The sequence below is a fragment of the Cyanistes caeruleus genome, chromosome 3 (assembly GCF_971803275.1).
Source record: "Cyanistes caeruleus chromosome 3, bCyaCae1.hap1.1, whole genome shotgun sequence".
In the NCBI taxonomy this organism is placed as follows: domain Eukaryota; kingdom Metazoa; phylum Chordata; class Aves; order Passeriformes; family Paridae; genus Cyanistes; species Cyanistes caeruleus.
In genome coordinates this window covers 25,832,732-25,850,023 of record NC_141703.1, presented here as the reverse complement: position 1 = coordinate 25,850,023, position 17,292 = coordinate 25,832,732, and the positions used below count along the sequence as shown (strand labels likewise).

Sequence of the window (17,292 nt, the reverse complement as noted above, 5' to 3'; positions counted from 1 at the left end):
GCACAGAGGTTTGCTAGCTCCAGCAACACCCATGCCATGCTGCTGCGTGTCCTTCTGGTCACTACCTAAAAAATCCACCTCATCATGCTTTGCTGTGCCCACACAGGTCTGGACACACTGAGAGGCTTAGCACACACATTTCTCTCTCAGTTTTCCAGTGCTATCCCAAACAATGGGAAGCTGGTATAGCAAAGAAGGAGGGGGTCTTCCTGAAGCTTAGCAAACCCTAACTACGGAGCTGCTGGGCTGTCGGACATCAACGCTTTCAGAGGTCATCTCGTTCTGTTCTGTTACTTGGACAGGATGGCTCCCTAGTTTCCTACACCAGAGAGGACCAAAAACAACAGGAGTTTTTGGAAGGCTGCATGGTGTTCAAGCATTTGTAAACCTTCAGGAATTTCAAAGAAGGGGACGCTCTCCCGGGCAGGAAACTGACGGACACCTTTCAAAACAGGAAACTGCTGAAGGTGCCAAGTTAACCTGAGTTATTCTCAAGATCATGCAGTAGGACAGAACAGCATTACAAAGAGAAGCTGTACAAGGCTCTGGGAGAATACAAGCAAAACAGGCCCATGTATCGTGCTTAATCAGCAATATGGGACTTAAACAGGCCATCAAAACCTGTTCTGAATTTTCTAATCTACACTACTTATTTCTCCTGAAAGGGATTTTGTGTTTAAGACTCAGCTTTATACTTTTAAAATATTAGCTTTTTAATCTCTTGTGACCACAAGAATTTTAGCTTGCTCTCTTTCTTCAAAGATGAGCCTATATGAGCAGGAAAGAAAAGCATTAAAACTATACTCTTTTGTTCTCATAAACAGTGTATTGTTTTCTAATTGCAGTAGAAACTGCTAATTAACCAGAAGCAAAACCATATGTTGAGAAATACTGTGTAGTTAAGTTTTTTTTAACCACAGCAATTATCTATTAATTTCTTTTGGAGCAAGTTGTCATGCTGCTATCCATATTTGGTAAATTCATATACCAGAAATGTGTACACACTTAAGCTAATAAAATACATTTCAAGGAACAGCTGTGATGAAGATAAATTAAATATGAATAACACCTGCCTTCAAGGTACACTGCAAATCTTAAAAGTCTATTTACCAGGATCAATAGAAAAATTAAAAAATCCCAAACTTTCAAAACAGAGTTTTCAGTTTCAAAACTGAATGCCCTGAAATGCAATATTCTTCCTTCAGCCTCAGTACATGTGATGTAAAAGGCACATTGCACAGCTGCCTCTCCCACTACGCAGTAAGAATGATGGTGTTTGGAGGTTGTGTGTTTTTTCCTCAGCTAAGGGAGAAGAGAACCTTCATCTGTGGGGCTTTTTTTTCCTACTGAGCTCAGCAGTCATCCCCAAGGGACTCACAGAGTGAAGCAATAGGAGATGTTCTCTGCAGAAGGAGAATCAGACCAACTACATAATCCCAAAATATCCCAAAAGGATGCAAGACATGGCTGACTGTCCTCTACTGAAACACATTGAATTTAAAGTTGCCACTTCTTACACTTTATCTAGAGATATTACTGTATTCTACAACTCCATTGATAAGAACTATTAATTCATGTGGATCAATATTTACATGTTAAGTATTTGTACCAATTCAGCATTTCAGTTAAACTACTCTTCCTAGAAAGTACTGCCATGGATTCTCCTACTTGGGTAGCCTACGTATTTTTCTAAGACAATTCTCACCTTTTTAATAAAACTTTATCTTAAATTTCAATAATAATATTATTTGCTCAAAGGAAAAACCTGCTTCAGAAGCATTACACAGATACCTTTACAACATCTATTTCAGTACCAAAACAGAAGTTATAAAAGCATTAGCTGCAATCTTCTGCTGTCTATTGTACTCATCCTTAATCCATTGGTTTTTTTCCTGACACAGCAGCGATATTTCAGTACATAGGCACAGGACTGTTGTCACACATTATGGCAACAATCTGTACTGAATATTTTGAGATTACTACAAACCATATGTTAGACATCACATTTTATCCAGCCACCTATGGAACATGAATTTACCTTGCAACATTAACAACACCCACCTGAAGAATATGGTTCAGCTCTCTGCTTAATGTTATACGGTTGCACCAAGGTTAACTGAGTACCTTTAAACTGAGATGAGGTATTCCCTTTCCACTGTGTCCCTTCTTAACATCCTCATGTATCAGGCATTTACACATCTAAGGACATGCTAAGAGCTCTACTATTTACACTATTCTACTCCATGATCCAAAAGTTGATAACATGCAACTTTTAACAATTCTATTCCTAAATGCAAGGTACCCCGCAAGATATTTTTTTTTGTTTCATGATTAAATTTATTGTGAAAAAGACAGGAGAAAGTTCACACAGAAAAAACCTGTGAAACCCAGTGTTTAGATAATACAAAACAAGGACACAGCAAGAGGTGACAAGGTCATGTTTATCTATAAAATTAGAAGGAATAAAAAGGTAGGTTGAGAGGATTCAGTTTTTCCCCTTTCAACAAAGTCCTAAGCTAGCCTTCTTTCACTTGGGAAGAGATCTTGAAAACCTGCAGTAACTGCTAAGATTTATTGTACCAGTAAATATACTATTGGGTGAACACTACTGCAGAGCACAGAAAGATCTTTTCTTATGAAGCTCTTAGTAGCTCCTTACTGTCAACCCCATGAAATATAATTTCCCTTAACATGCGACTCCAGGCAGTCAGACAATGAGGTTTGAATTACTGCTGCCAACCCCTTGCTGTGATCTTGTACAGGGCCAAGTAGAACAAGCAGTTTTCTGAGGAACTGAGGTGGCTCCAAATGTGTCTGTGCTCTGCTGTCTCTACTCTTAGAAAAGTCCATTTCCCCTTAGTCTGTCAGAGCAGCCGAAAGAGAGTGTTACACATCTGATAAGCCAAATGACAATAACCTGGGAGGGCAGTCCCTGTGTAAGAGTTGTGAGTGGCATTTCCATCCTTTCTGTAAATCTGTACTCCTTACACCTCTTTAACCAACCTAAAAACTAAAAACTAACTGCCTCCACTTCCTTTAAAAGTCACTTCCAAAGCACCTAAACCAGTATCTGAACACTAAGATAGCAGGAAAAAATCCTACCTTACACTTCCTTTAAGAGCACCAAGAAATATCCCAGTTCAAGAACAGCAGCACTGCCCCTCTTATGATACAGGTATCAATATATGTAACATATCAATAGCAAAACATCTTTCCAAGACGCTGGCATCTGACTAGTGTCCCTTCTGTAGTTTTTCATTCCTATAAACCTGCACAAGGCCTCACAAACACAATTTTACACAGTAAGCTTCTGACACTGCTAGCAAAGATATCAGTCAGGAATGTCATAAGCCTGTCATAAGCCCTTTGAAGTTCTGTTGATCCTCAGACACAAAAAGGCGGCACATTTATCAGTATCTTAACAACAGCATTATTTTTACAATGTTTGAAATTGAACTGTCATCACTTTAAACCTAGAGAATGTTATATTCACAATAGTGAATACCTTATTCTTAACATCTAGACAGGGGGGCTTCCTCCTTTGTTTACAAAGAACAGTCCTCTCTTTCTAAATACTTACAAATTAAAGAAACAAGGAAATCCCAGAAGAACAGCCAGACTTAAGGAATGGCCACTTCTGGCTCAATATTCACAGAGTAATTGTTGTCAAGTAGGAGCAACTGAAAGAAAAACCTCCTGAAAGACAGCTCCTATCAAAGTGGTGTGCTGGGATGCACTCAGTGCTCCACCACTGTACCAGATGCTCTTTGTTCTGATCAGAATTTCTCACATGAACCCCACTCTGTGCAGAAGATTGGTGGGCCACCATGAAGTGCACCACCAAGGACTTTCTAAAAGAGAAGCAGATGTGAATTTAGAATATAATTATTTGCAGAAACAGTACCCAAGATACAATCAAGGGATGCTTAGCCCCATGCACTTTAACCACCACAAGGATGAACAAAGAAAATGCAAAAACTGGCTTTGAGCTTCAGGGTTTCATTCCCTGACAAACTAGGGATTAAGAATACAACCAGGAGGGGCTGATTACATCAAGTATAACCTGATGAGGATGCACTCCATCTCCTACTCCAGATCCTTGATCCAAGGACATCAGACAGCATGGATATGTACAGTTCCCTGAGGAAGTCTGTCTCCAGATAAAGTATCAGCCAATAAACACTTCTCTTTGAGCCTAATAATCCAAGGACTTACCCACCCAGCAGCCCACCTGCCAAAATATAACAACTCAAAGTGAATATAAGAGTGCTGGGGCAAACTGAGTTGAAAGTCTTGCTTAGGGTGAGGCAAAAGACACGCACAGATTTGCCTCATTGATGCATTGTCATCACAGAAATAGGCTGGTCAAGCACAATTACTTAATTCATGCTAGCTACTCCCCATCACCTCCTTCTTTTATGTGCCCAAAAGTGTGTTTTAAGAGGACTCACTCCATAATTTTCTCACAGATCAAAGTGAGGTTACTTCTAATCTCAAAACCTTTCAATGATTATAGAGAGCAACCTTACTATGACAGTGTCCTCAGCACTCACAAAGCAGCTCATCTTATCCCAAACACTAGATTTGGGTCAAGGTTTCTCAAGAGATGCTTGATTTTGTCCTCAGCCATTGCTTGCCATTCTCCTCCTTGAACTCCCTCTCTGAACACACAGGCCTGGGAGACACTGTCAGAGAAGATTGAAGTGAAGAGCTCAAGTGTCTCAGCCTCATCTGTTTTGGCTGCTAGTAATTTGCCCAGTCCATTCAGCACAGCTCCACATTCTCTTTGTTTATTCCTGTACTGCTAAAGCACGGGAAGTTTTTTCAAGTGGTCCTTGATGTCCCTTATTTCTTGTCCCTCAGCTCCAGATGTGCTTTGACTTTTCTGATGCCATCCCTACGTGTTTGGACAATGTATCTACATTCTTCCTTTGTAGCCTGTCCTTGCTTTCACCTCCTGTATGCTGCCTTTGTATCTCAGTCATAAGTCTGCTTTCAGACAGTGGGGTCAGTCTCCTGTTACGTCTATTCACATTCCAGGACGTACCATTCCTGGACTTGGAGAATGCTGTCCTTCGAAACTTGGCAGCCTTCTGCAGCAGATTTACTCATCAGAACTGCCTTCCTTTGTATCCCACCTACCAGTTCCCTGAATAAGCCCAAAATTTCCTCTCTTGAAGTCTAAGTCTAGTCTTGTCTATTCTACTACTTGCCTTCCAATCAATAGTCTTGTCTATTCTAATCCTTGCCTCCATCAGGATTTTGAGCCCACTATTTAATTCCTTAACAGACTGTCAACAAAAATCACAATGTTTATTGAGTTGGTGACACCACTGTGCCCTCTGAGAGACTCAGAATTAATCCTTGGGCTTGCTTTGCACCCTCAGACAAAACTCTGTAAGTCTGCAGGCAGTATGTTCAGCTAAGCCAGGGAAACAGCTCAAGTGGTGAGGACAAACCTCTGCATGTAGATACAGAGTGTTCCCTCAGTGCATAATATCCTGAGCAGCACCCAGGAATTAGCATGCACAACTATACATGTGCTCAATTGAAACACAGAATATTGCATTCTAAGATACAAGGGTGTATCTTGAAGACACAAGAGGATGATGTCTATCATGGAACTTATATTCCAATAACAACAGGAAGTAGTTTTCTGATTAAATATAAATAGCAGTACACAATTTATCTAACAGCTACCTTAGATAGATGGCACTAACCAACACTTTGTGAATCTGCACCATAAGCTTAATTTTCCATTTCTTTAATTAAATACCAGGCCTGACTTTTACACCACATGTAAGGGATCAAATGTGTGAAGTCCCTTGGTAGATAATATTTTCTTCCAGACAGGTGCTCACCTTGGAATGCTTGTCAGGTAGGTCAGGACATTCTGAAACTCTTTTTCAGGAATCTCACTGAAAGCTGGATAGTCTGGAAAGGTGATAACAGGGCAGCCATCTCCCCCTCTTCCACCTACAAAAGAAGCAGCAAATGCATTTACATTCAAGTCTCTTTACCCAGACTGAAATTTCCCAGTAATAAAACAACTGCATTTTTTCTTTTATTTTTTTTTTTTTTCAGGGCTCATGTGTGGACAGTTTATTTTGAACAGTCTCTCTCTTTTCCAGTGCTTAGGAAGTTTTATAGAAAGGATTTCACCACATTAGATTTTTCCTGGGCAAATGCCTTGGCTCCTATGAGCAGTTCTGACACCAGATGGCAGTGCGACTTTCTGCTGATAAACGTCAGCTGCGTGTCAGTAGAAGCAATCGGGAGAAAGAAATCAACCAAATTAGAAACAAAAAAAAAAAAAGTTAATTCAGAATTAAGTAGGCGAATCTCCATCTTGAACTGAACTCAACCCTCTTACCAGCTGGAATTCATTCATGCAACACCCTCTGCCCTGCTCAGTTGGCTGCTTTGCTTCCAGGTTGGTGAAACAGAAGGGGCAGAACAATAAAAGAAATGAGCGTGGGTGTTTCAAATGAGATTTCCCATTCCCAGATTATGTACAGAAGGTAAAGCAGAGCTGAACACCTACACTGCAGCAGAGCTGCTGATGAGCTAGATATCATTTGCACCACTGGGTACAATTCAGGGACACAATGCTTCTTCGCATACATTCTTACATGCACCATGTAATAATTTCTTTTGAAAGGCATTATTAGTGTTTCATGTCTTTAACAAGTATATATTCATAAAGACAGGTAGGACAAGGGGCTTGCTGAGCTCTAGCACCTGCATAAAGTTAACTGCTCTGGGGTGGCAGGAACACACTGCTGGGAAGTTATCTTTGCTTCATAGCTCAACAGGAGAAGAAAAGCAACAAAAAATTACTGTTTTCAAATAACAAGGATATTTTTTCCATCCTTGAAATCCGGTAACTGTGCAGAAATCAGCATTAAACTGTATCAACAACACCAATTATGAGAGCAACAGTGATTTGTGAAGACTATTACCCACTTCCAGGCTCTTTGCATCTAACCTCACAGGAAAAAGAAGAGAAATATTCGAACTCAGATTCATTTGATAAAAGAAATCACAGCTTCCCTCCAAACCACATATAATTAGAAGAGCTCAGATAGTATCTTTTGTTAATTTGTGGTGAAACTGATTTCCATTTTACCAGCTTACAGACATCACGGTGCTGACACTGTGAAGCTCTTGGAATCAAAACACATGAAAAAAATTACGTGCTCTGGATGTATTCAGACAGCAAGAAAATGCAACTATTATGCAAATATCACAAGTTTGCAAATATGACCTTTATGACACATCTAAACATGCAGCACTGAGTCAAGGGAGCTAATTTTAGCTCTACAAATATTTACAACACAAATATAAGTTAAGAACAATTTTGATTCTATTGGTTTTTGTTCTACCCAAGCTCTCACAACTAAAGCATTTTCCTCTCTTGTTAAAAGCATGATAATGGTTATTTCTGTTGCTTATGAGGTGCTCTGCTCTCTCTAGAGTAACTATTTTTAGCCACAATCATACATTATTTGTGGTATCTTCATTGGTTACTTGTGTTGTTCTACTTAATTACTATAAATAGGAAATATGAAACAAAAGACTAACAACAACTGACTTGCAGGACACGTCCTAAAAGCAGAAGTCTGGACTAGGATTTTCAGGAAGTTCCCAGACCACCACTGATTGTCAAGAGCAAATAGAGCCATCCTGCCTGGTGACAGCCTATTCATTTTCAGTTTGTAGTACAGTCATCTGTGGTTGTCTTGGCTGGAGATGACTCTGCCCTGAACTCCTAGAAGGTTGTTCTTCACTGATTATCTTTTTCTTTGGTGTTTCCCTGCTGGGCCACTTGAGCACACACACACCTTCAGATGCTCCTCAACTGCTTTTCCTTATCAGAACCCTGCTGCTCAAAAGAGTGACCTGAAATGCTACACATAAGGATTTCTTATTAAATTTTAGCTTTAACAATGCTGACTTACAGAAGCTGCTCTCTGTATTGTAACTTTATGGGTTGGACTTGATGATCATGACAGTCTCTCCCAACCTCGTGATTCTGTGATTAAATATATGGCTATCAAGGGAAGACAAGTCACTCTAGACAAAGCAGCCCCTGCTTTACAAGGAGCATTTGTCAGAGAAATTCACAAAAAGGGCATGTGAAATAAAGCAAAGTAAAAATCCTACATATTGATTTTGTTGATGTTAAAGAATAGAAAAAAATAGTGAGTTCACTTTTTTAAGTGTCCTTTATTTCTTAATGAACTTGGTGCAGAAATGTTATTTTTATCCTTTATTCAGAATCATTCTTTTCTTCCTCATTTTTCTTCACTTCTGCAAAAGCAGCATTACACAGTTCATAAAATTAGCTGTGTAAAATGTGATTTTCTTCTCTTCAGCCAGAAGTAAATCAAGCCACAGAAGTTAGGGGGAAGTGATAAAAAGTTTAGGAAGCTAAGAGGGGTTTTATCGTTGTTGATTTCGGTTTTAGTGAGAGGGAAAGCATTCAAATGACAAGTACTGAACAATTTCACTTCTCTTATCCCTTTTGAAATACAGGTTTAAGGCAAAAAATGCAAACTGCTTATTAAAATGAATCCATATAATAATAATTTTCTAGCACCTCAGAATTATATACACCTGATTACAAAAAAAAGACAGATGAATTTGTGAGTGCTACAACTCATGCAAATAACACATACATAGTCATTTATAAAATGAGTTACTGCAATTTTAATCACCATACAAAAATTAGTAATCTAACAATAATTTAATAAATTCAGGTCAGTTGGCACAGTGATTACATCTAACTACCTCAGTCTGAACCACTGGAAAATCACCTCTTTCACATTCTCCTCTAGCTCAGAGTCCTGAAATTCCAGCTACGTCTGTTGAACAGCCTTAACTGATTTGCTGGACAAGTTCTGTCCACAGAGGCACACACAAACCTGCTGTCCTAGTTTTACACAGGGATGTGCTACACAACTGGAATTTAATAGTTTTATGTGTTTTTATGACCATCAAGTACCTGAGAGCATTAAGAGCATTTTTCTTAGTCTAGTCATAGCCCTTATTTCTTTAAACGTAAATTTCTGAAAGTATAACAAATCCTTTTATTTTCATTAAAAAAATATTATCCCTGCTCTGACTACGAAAATGTCAGATTGAGGGGATCTAGGGAAAGATGCCTTTACTCATGGCAGAGCAGGGATTGCCTAGATGGTCTTTAAGGTTTCCTGCCAACCCAATCCATCTTGTGATTCTATGAAAATGCTGAAATACATTCAGCAGCATTTCTCTATGAAATATTATACAAATGCCACTTGAGTGCCAGCTTTAGTTTTTGTTTATTGCAAAGAGCAGAAGAGAACACAGCAGTCCTTAAGTGGGTACAATCACACCTGAAATAATTCCCAAGAATTTTTTGATGCTTGTCTTACAACACACAACTGTGAGAAGCATTCTGCAACTGAGAGGATTGTTACTTTCCAGGCTATAAATGGATGCACTGTAGAAGTAAAGAGGACTGAAGCTTATTTCAGTAATTAAATAAAATAAAAACACCACACCACTTTAAATTAAGCAAATCTGCTTCCATCCTACTTCCTTGAGCATTCATTAATGGAAAATTTTGTTATTTATTGACTTTTACATGACTTTGGAAGCGTATTCACACGAAACTTCTTTAACATATTTAGTGTCAAACAAAACAAATTGCCTCCATAAAATGGAAATTTTTTTAGTGGATAAACCTCTACAATTCTAGCAAAGCCCTGTTAGGTGGAACTTTCCTAAACAGATCTACAAGCCTTGGTCTGAAGTCAGTTTTTACAACACTGACAGCCCCGTGTTTTGGAGAAACACACATTTAAAAAACATTGAATTGTACTAGCTCCACAGGTTAGGCAGCAAAATTACCTTACTGTACTTAGAAAATAACACTCCACCTTCCTAACTTCTGAACACAATTAACACCAGCAATATCACCAATTGCTAAAATTGTGTGTACCCAGAGCATCACGGTCTTGTGGGTGAAAACAATAGACAAAATAACCATGGGAAACTAGCTGTGCTATTGTGAGATGGGACTGGTAAAGTTTCCAGTGATTTAGCACTTTTTCTTTATATTCTGCTACATCTAACTTTTCCCATCACAGTTGCTGTGTCTTCTGCATTTGTTTTCTTTTTTATTAAGCAGGTTGGGAGATAGGGAAGTGCTAACCCAAGGAAATTACACAGCATTTTCAGAATTTCTAATTAAGAAGCACGTTAGTAACTTGGTATCTAAAAACAGTCTCAAATGAAACTTAATTAGTATTCTTTTTAATTAAAAAAAATACTGACAGGGAAAATGACAAAACTTGCTTATTGAATATCTGGTAAAAATCACATACACATGTGCACAGGCAGACACAGGGAAAAGGGTAACTCCACACTACCCTGTAAGAGACATGCTAGTTTGGGGTTTTGTATGGACAGCAAAGTTTGACAGCAGCAAAGAAATTGCTTACACTTATTTCCAGGAAGGATGAGTAAGTGATTATTTTGTAATGTTTCCCTAACTAGTCTGCTCTTCTTTGCACAAAAAAAAGGCATTCTCAAAACTACTCTGAGCACCCTCACAAAAAGGAAGTAGCTGGATATAATTAGGTAGCAGAACAAAGAGTCTCCTGGCCTGATTCTATTAGGCAAATTAAACAGTGTTTGGATTATAAGAAAAAATATGGTCTCCATGTTATCAATGTTCACACACAAGATCCAAGAGCATCATCCTTGTTGAATGGCTCATATCTACAACTTTAGTTCAAAAGATGCTTAAAAATTGCAGTCCTGTCAAAAGTAAAATCCTCACATGACTTCCTCACATCACTGAGAGAAGGGCTTACTTCAGAATTTTTTTTACTATTGTCATGGTTCAGCTATTATGCTTGTGCATTTCTGATAAGGAGTTTCTCCTTTCTGCTTGCATAATATACTTAACTGGAGAATTCAGTATTTGAAATTACATGTAGACTTCAATGAGGGAGTGGATAAAAGCTTCACTGCATGTCCTTTGCAAAGAAAAACAGATCCAAGAGGAATTTATTAAAATGTTCTTTCCTTGAAATGAGAAGTTTTACTTGCATAACTTCACAAGCTGCCCAGGCTGATCAGCAGCAAATATACTGGCTTAAAAATTGGATTGTAATACATAAATTTGCATCTGAACATATTTGAACTGGAAATCTCTTAGCCAAGGATTCACTTTTTATCTTTTCCTTTACTACATTTTTGCTTTGATTTTATTTTTTTTAAAATCTCTACAGACAGAAGGTTTAGCAGAGTAAATAAAAAACAGTAGTTAAGCTTACACCTGTTGAAGGCAAAGACTGCTAAGGAATACCTCTTCCATTGTCCATACACAACATAGATGCTGTATATACCAGCAGCAGAAATCAGGCTGATATTTTTGGCTAACTGTTGCAGCGTATGTGGTACAGGATCCACTCAGAAATTCTCAAATGTAATTTTACTGACTCAGCAGCCAGAGCTACTTCAATGGGAACATTTTGACCAGTGAGGAGTGGTCAGGTCACTTCCACAGAGGTTAGCATTAGCACTTTCTAGAAAATAAACTTAGTCAAAGTCAAATGCTTACTATTTACAATGATAAAGGTATAAGCATATATGTGTATGTTTAAAAATCAAAGGTATAAAAATAAAAATAAAAATATAAATAATATAATAATATAAATATAAAGCATTTTGAAAACTGGTACCAACATTAAATTTTTCAATGGCAGGAAAAACAACTAGGAATCAATAGACAAAAATGCAAATAGCATGAACTCATATTTGTAATTCCGTTAATGGAAACACTTTGAAGTTGTTCAATGCATAAACCGACATTCAAAGGAAAGGGAATTAAATAACTGGTTCAGTACTCCTGGTGGCCAAGAGTCTCATTTGCACATGACAGAGTTTGAATGATTAAAGATGCATATCAACATACACAGGGGTCTGTATGCTCTTCTCCATCTGCATTTATTTTAACACACCTGTACATCGTGATGGCAGACAGACTCGAGGCTGGGTGGGTATGAAAGTCACACAGCAATCATGGAAAGAGAAGATCCTTATGAAAGAAAATACAAAGCATGAATGAAAGACTGAGGAATACAGAAGGAATACACTTTATAGAGACTTTTAAATGGACCTTACACGGCCCTTCATGGGAAAAAAAACCTAAAACAAACAAGCAAAAAAAAAGTCAGAAAACCCTTTCCAGCGTGGGAGGAAAAGTGGTTGCACTAATAGTAACCAAAGAAAGCAAAGGTAAAAGAGGTGAAACCCTGAACCATGTAGTCAAAACACTTAGCATAGCCTAGCAACAACAAAAGTAACCATTTTAGCCCCAATAAGGACCTTGCTCCACAGAAAGAAAAAAGGCAAAAAGTAAACAACTGTGCCTGAGGTAAAATATTAACTTTGGGGTTTATAAACTTTCTGTGTGAATGACTAAGTACAAGCCTTGAGCACAGCTTGCTACACCATTAGGTTTAAGCTGCAACCTCACTGCTGAGCAAGAGCCAGTAGCAAGAGCAGGAGTAGTAAGAACCTTGCTTTTATTGCACTTTGATATATTTACTGACAAACTGAAGCATTAGTGGAAGTTTTCACTTAACTTTGTTTAATTTTAAGTCTAATTTGGGTGTTCCTGCAGCATTCCCACTACAGTTCAGCACAATGAGAGACACAAGTAAGAGGTGACCCTGATTTAGACCAAAACACAGAAAGCAGCTCAGGAAGGGCTGCAGCCTTTAGGCACAGACTGGGTTTCATTCCCTATTCAAGTAAATGTCCCATGAGACCTAGATACACCCTATTAGAGAAACTAAAGCAATTCTCAAGTACACGTTCACTTGCTGTTAAAAAGCCAACTAAAATCAGAAATGTATCTAAGACATTCAGCAATACCTGCAAGTATGCTATTTTACCAAAGGCATTAGTAATCTATGGACTTTCATTTTAATGAGTTTTATGTCATGTACTTAGATTCTTTTTCCAAGGCAACTTAGTAAGAAGCAGAGTCTCATTCATGCACACTGGGAATATCTGAAGTGGCCTTAGAGCAAAGCCTCTCTTAAGCTTTATGTACAATTTTTTCTAACAACAAAAAAATTGTACATAAATCAAGTATCAAACACGGCCCTGTTCCTTCATTCACAGAACCTGTAAAACCACTGTTTGGTACAGCACAAAGAATTAACCATCTACATCCTGCAGGAGAACATTAGGATAAAAAAACCCTGAATTCCACAGTGAAATGAAAATGCCTAGCACTCAAGTTCCCAAGAATTATAAAATACAACAATCTAGTCACAGTAATGCAGCTGACCTATTCACAAAATTCTAATTGCCATGAGTGTGAATAGATAGAATAGAATGAAGAATGGCTGCTCTTACTAAGCTCCATTGCCAGGTGGATTTATTGAGTGCTGAAGTCACTGTTGTAGATTTGGGAACTCAACAACTCATCTACCACAGTCACCAGGTTTATCCTTCACTTCAGAGGAGCAAAACATAAAACCTACTTAGAGTTTCATAGATAGGCTGATTCTTGCATAACACTCTCATGAGACATTTTCTGCCCATGGATAAGAATGAGCATGGAAAGTCAAAAAAATAAAATATCCAGAGAAGAACTGTAGCTTAAACACTATAATCTCAAATGAAGCATGAACAGCCAACTTCATAAAAAAATATCTTATTTTCCAAGTGCTACCACCATCCCACAGAAAGCACAGTCAGTACTGCAGACCCACAGTTTAGCTTGTATAGCAGATATAAAGCATAATTAATGTTAATTTTGAGTACAAGATTCAGTGAGCTCTTGCCAAGTAAAATATTGCATTGTTTCATTCCCCTATGTCTCTGAATCCCACAAAGGATGGGATTCAGAGGGAGAGGGAGCAGCCAGAGAGTCCAGCCATAGGTCAGAGAGGTAAATTTCCTTTATGTTGAAGGATGCAGGGCAGCATTGATGCTCTCCCTCTTTGTGTGTTGGAGGGAGGGCAGGACTGGGCCATAACTCCAGCAAGTTCACTGCCGCACACCTGCAAGAGCTTTTACAGGCAGAAGACAGGAAAACAAATTCAGAAGCTTCTCAGACACCTTCCACTCAGCCTGATCAGTGAGCAAAGAAAGGCACCATCTCCCTTTGCCCATTACCACCAGCCGTGGGCTGGAAATGACCGAGCTCAGCAGCCAAAACGCGCATGGCACGAACACCTGGCACGGGTGACCCAGGGGCAGAGACTCCGTGTGCAGCGTGGAAGTGGCTGTGCTGCTTTTGGGGACAGCCTTATCCCAAAAGCAGACTCCTCTGCAGAAGGCAATCAGTGATACCAAGCCAAGAATCGTGTCCAGAACTCGGTGCTACCCTTGTCACAGCCGCTCTGGGGAATGTGGTACCATGGTCCTTGCTCCACCACTTTGGTCAGGACCAAGGTGTCAGCCTGGGCATCAGTACCAAACATGACAGCAGAGCCCGTAGCAGCTGGGGCTGTGAGCTGAGGACTGCAAGACCATAGCAACCACCAAAACATTCATGCTGCAATCTCCAGTTAACTGGAAAATTACCTGTCATTTTAAAATTTCTATTATACATTAAAAAAAAAAATCTTAATAACTCCTTAGACAAGTCTTGGTAGCCTGCATTTCGAGTTACTCATTGGTTTCTCATACAAGAGTTCTCAGAGACTGTGAAAGCACATCAGGCTGAACCGTGTATCTAAGCAATGTGCATAGGAGAGAACACCATAGACTTACCTGACAGATAAGCAAATTGTTTCTTTAATTGGTCCTGAATATCTGCAGCATAGAGAGGAATGATATCCTGATGCATGATCTCATCTGTGAAGAGAAAAAAAAACAATTGCATTACAAAGTTACTTTACGCAAAATTTCACAGCACATGTTAAAAAAATAATCCCTAAAACAACAAAAACTGAGAAAACTAACTTCTGAAAAATACGTTAAAATCTTTGGAGTCTTTCAAGCATTTGCTGAGGGCAAACTTTTCTTTGAATAACACACTAATAAAAGAGGAATTTACATTTATTTACATTTAGAAGCAGTACAAAACTTCCACTGAACAAAACACTGTAAAACTAATATTCCTCAGGAATGATGTTAAACAGTGGGATTTTTACATATTAAATTCAATTTTTATTAAAATCTTCTCAATCAAACAAAACCAATAAACTTCTGATTTCTCTAGCCTGTCATCCAGATTCAAATACTCCAAGAAAACTGCATTAAATAAGATCAATACAACTGGCTTGAAAGTACATCCTCCCCTTGAAAACACACACACACACACTCTACCTCAATACTGAAAAGCAATGCTTAAGCTTTTATCTCAGCCCTTCCACTTCAGCTTAATGACAACCACACTGCTTTCCCAACCCTTGGTTTTCTGTCCCAGTGTTCCAGCAGAGGCGTTTCCCACAGCACGTTTCCAGAGCTCAAGCAGAAACCTGAGTTCTGCTGATTGTGACAAAGACTGCATGACAGTTGCTTCACTCATAAACTAAGATCTCACTTTTTACAAGGAAACAAGAAGTTTCACTCTTTTGCAATTTCTAAAAAATAATTATTCCACATATTAACCTCATTGAAAAGTACAGAAGAAATAACATAGCTTTTTCTTAATTTGGTTATGAACATTTCTTTTAATGTGACATTGTACTGACCTTGAAGTTTTGGGTTTAATGTACATTGAAATGCCATGAAGATAGGTTTTGACACACAGAGCTATGAATGTGCACAGCAAAAGTAAGTAAAAACCTAAAACTGATGTAAGGATAAGTGTCACCTGCACTGAAGTACAAGGTAGTACAAGCTGAAGTAGAGCTCTGGTCCTCAAGGACTTTCTGTCACTGATGTCTTTCAAACGTTAGATCATGAGCAGACAGACACTGCCATGAGCAATTCTCACATCTGTAAAATTCTGAGAACTGCAATTATTTGAGAATAGCAAAAAAGCCACTTTCAGTTACTTCTTCCAGATAAGCAAGAACTTATACTGTGAAACAGAACTTCTCTGTTCTCTGTCATCCCGTTGGGCAGAGGAAGACCCATGACCATTTTCAAGGTCACACACTGATCAGAACTATTTTCCTGCATCCGGCGAACTGCTGCCTGATCAGAAGACCTCTGCATACCATGCTGTCAAACCCATAAGTGGATACTTTTAAGTGTCAAGTCATATTTCACCCAGTTCAGTTACGTCACCATTTCAATGTTTTCAACAGAACACTGAACGCAGATCTTTCAAAACTCTAATCTCGGATGGCCAAGTAATTTCCAGAAGAGGAATATCCCACTTCCCCAAAGGGAAAAGGATTTTCATTTATTTTTGCTGCCTGTGTCTTATAATATAAGGAGCCTCCCTGCAGCAGTGTTTAAAAAAACGAAACAACCCTGATTCTGCAAACCAATACCTGCAGGTGCACCCATTAACCTGAATATAAACTCTTCCAGGATCAATGCTTATTTTTAGTGGGAGATGGAAAAAGGGAAAAATAACATCATCAGTCTATAAAATGCCATCCTGTCTAAAGTCACAGGCAGATATAATTTTCATTACTGCATAGCATTGCACCCTAAGGATGTAGTAAAATAGTTGAATTTTGCATATGTAAGTAAACACATGGCACACTACACTGACAGAAGCAGGCATGCCCAAGGAAGAGAAACTCTTTATGGATCATTGCATAAGGATCACTATTTCCCCATGTAGCTCTGTGATCAATCCCACCGCAATCTGGACATGTGCCATGTGAATACCCAAGTCTAGATTTGATTGTTCCAGCGTTCCCTCTGATAGGAGCAGCAGCTTTTGCCACCCACACAGGTCAGCCCCACGATACTGGTCAAATACCGCTTCCCTGAAAAGACAGTCTCTTCCTCCCCCTTGGGTTTAAACTCAGTTTTAACTCAAATGTAAGAGCCCATCTGTTTGCAGCTGGAGGAGCAGCACCATGTGGCACTGACAGACACCAAACTGCTCTTCCTGCTGCACTCCCCTCCACCACAGCCATCTCATCCTGCTCTTGCTGATTTGGTTTCAAGACACACTCCTAAAAGTCAAGCATGCACTAAGGTCAGAGCTGATTTTCAATAATTTGAAACAACTAAGATTATAAATAGCAGCACAAAAAAATTGCAAGGAAATGCAACTCTTGGAATTGCCAAACAGGTCACATCCAGCAGCTCAACAGGATACACTTGAACCTGGTGTTACCACCCATGGATTTAGCCAGAAAT

The 17,292-nt window shown here is 38.9% G+C and overlaps 1 protein-coding gene across 15 annotated transcripts in view; it reads right to left on the bottom strand.

Moving 5' to 3' along the window:
* Positions 1-17,292, bottom strand: part of MCF2L (MCF.2 cell line derived transforming sequence like) — a 153,966-nt gene that overhangs the window by 50,976 nt on the left and 85,698 nt on the right. For all 15 annotated transcript variants that reach the window (XM_086880227.1, XM_086880212.1, XM_086880213.1 and 12 more), the window contains 2 exons: positions 14,791-14,874; positions 5,862-5,976 (listed from right to left, as the gene is read on the bottom strand). In XM_086880227.1, the coding sequence (XP_086736353.1) occupies positions 5,862-5,976; positions 14,791-14,874 (199 nt within the window). Of the gene's footprint in view, positions 1-5,861; positions 5,977-14,790; positions 14,875-17,292 lie in introns of those variants that run through there.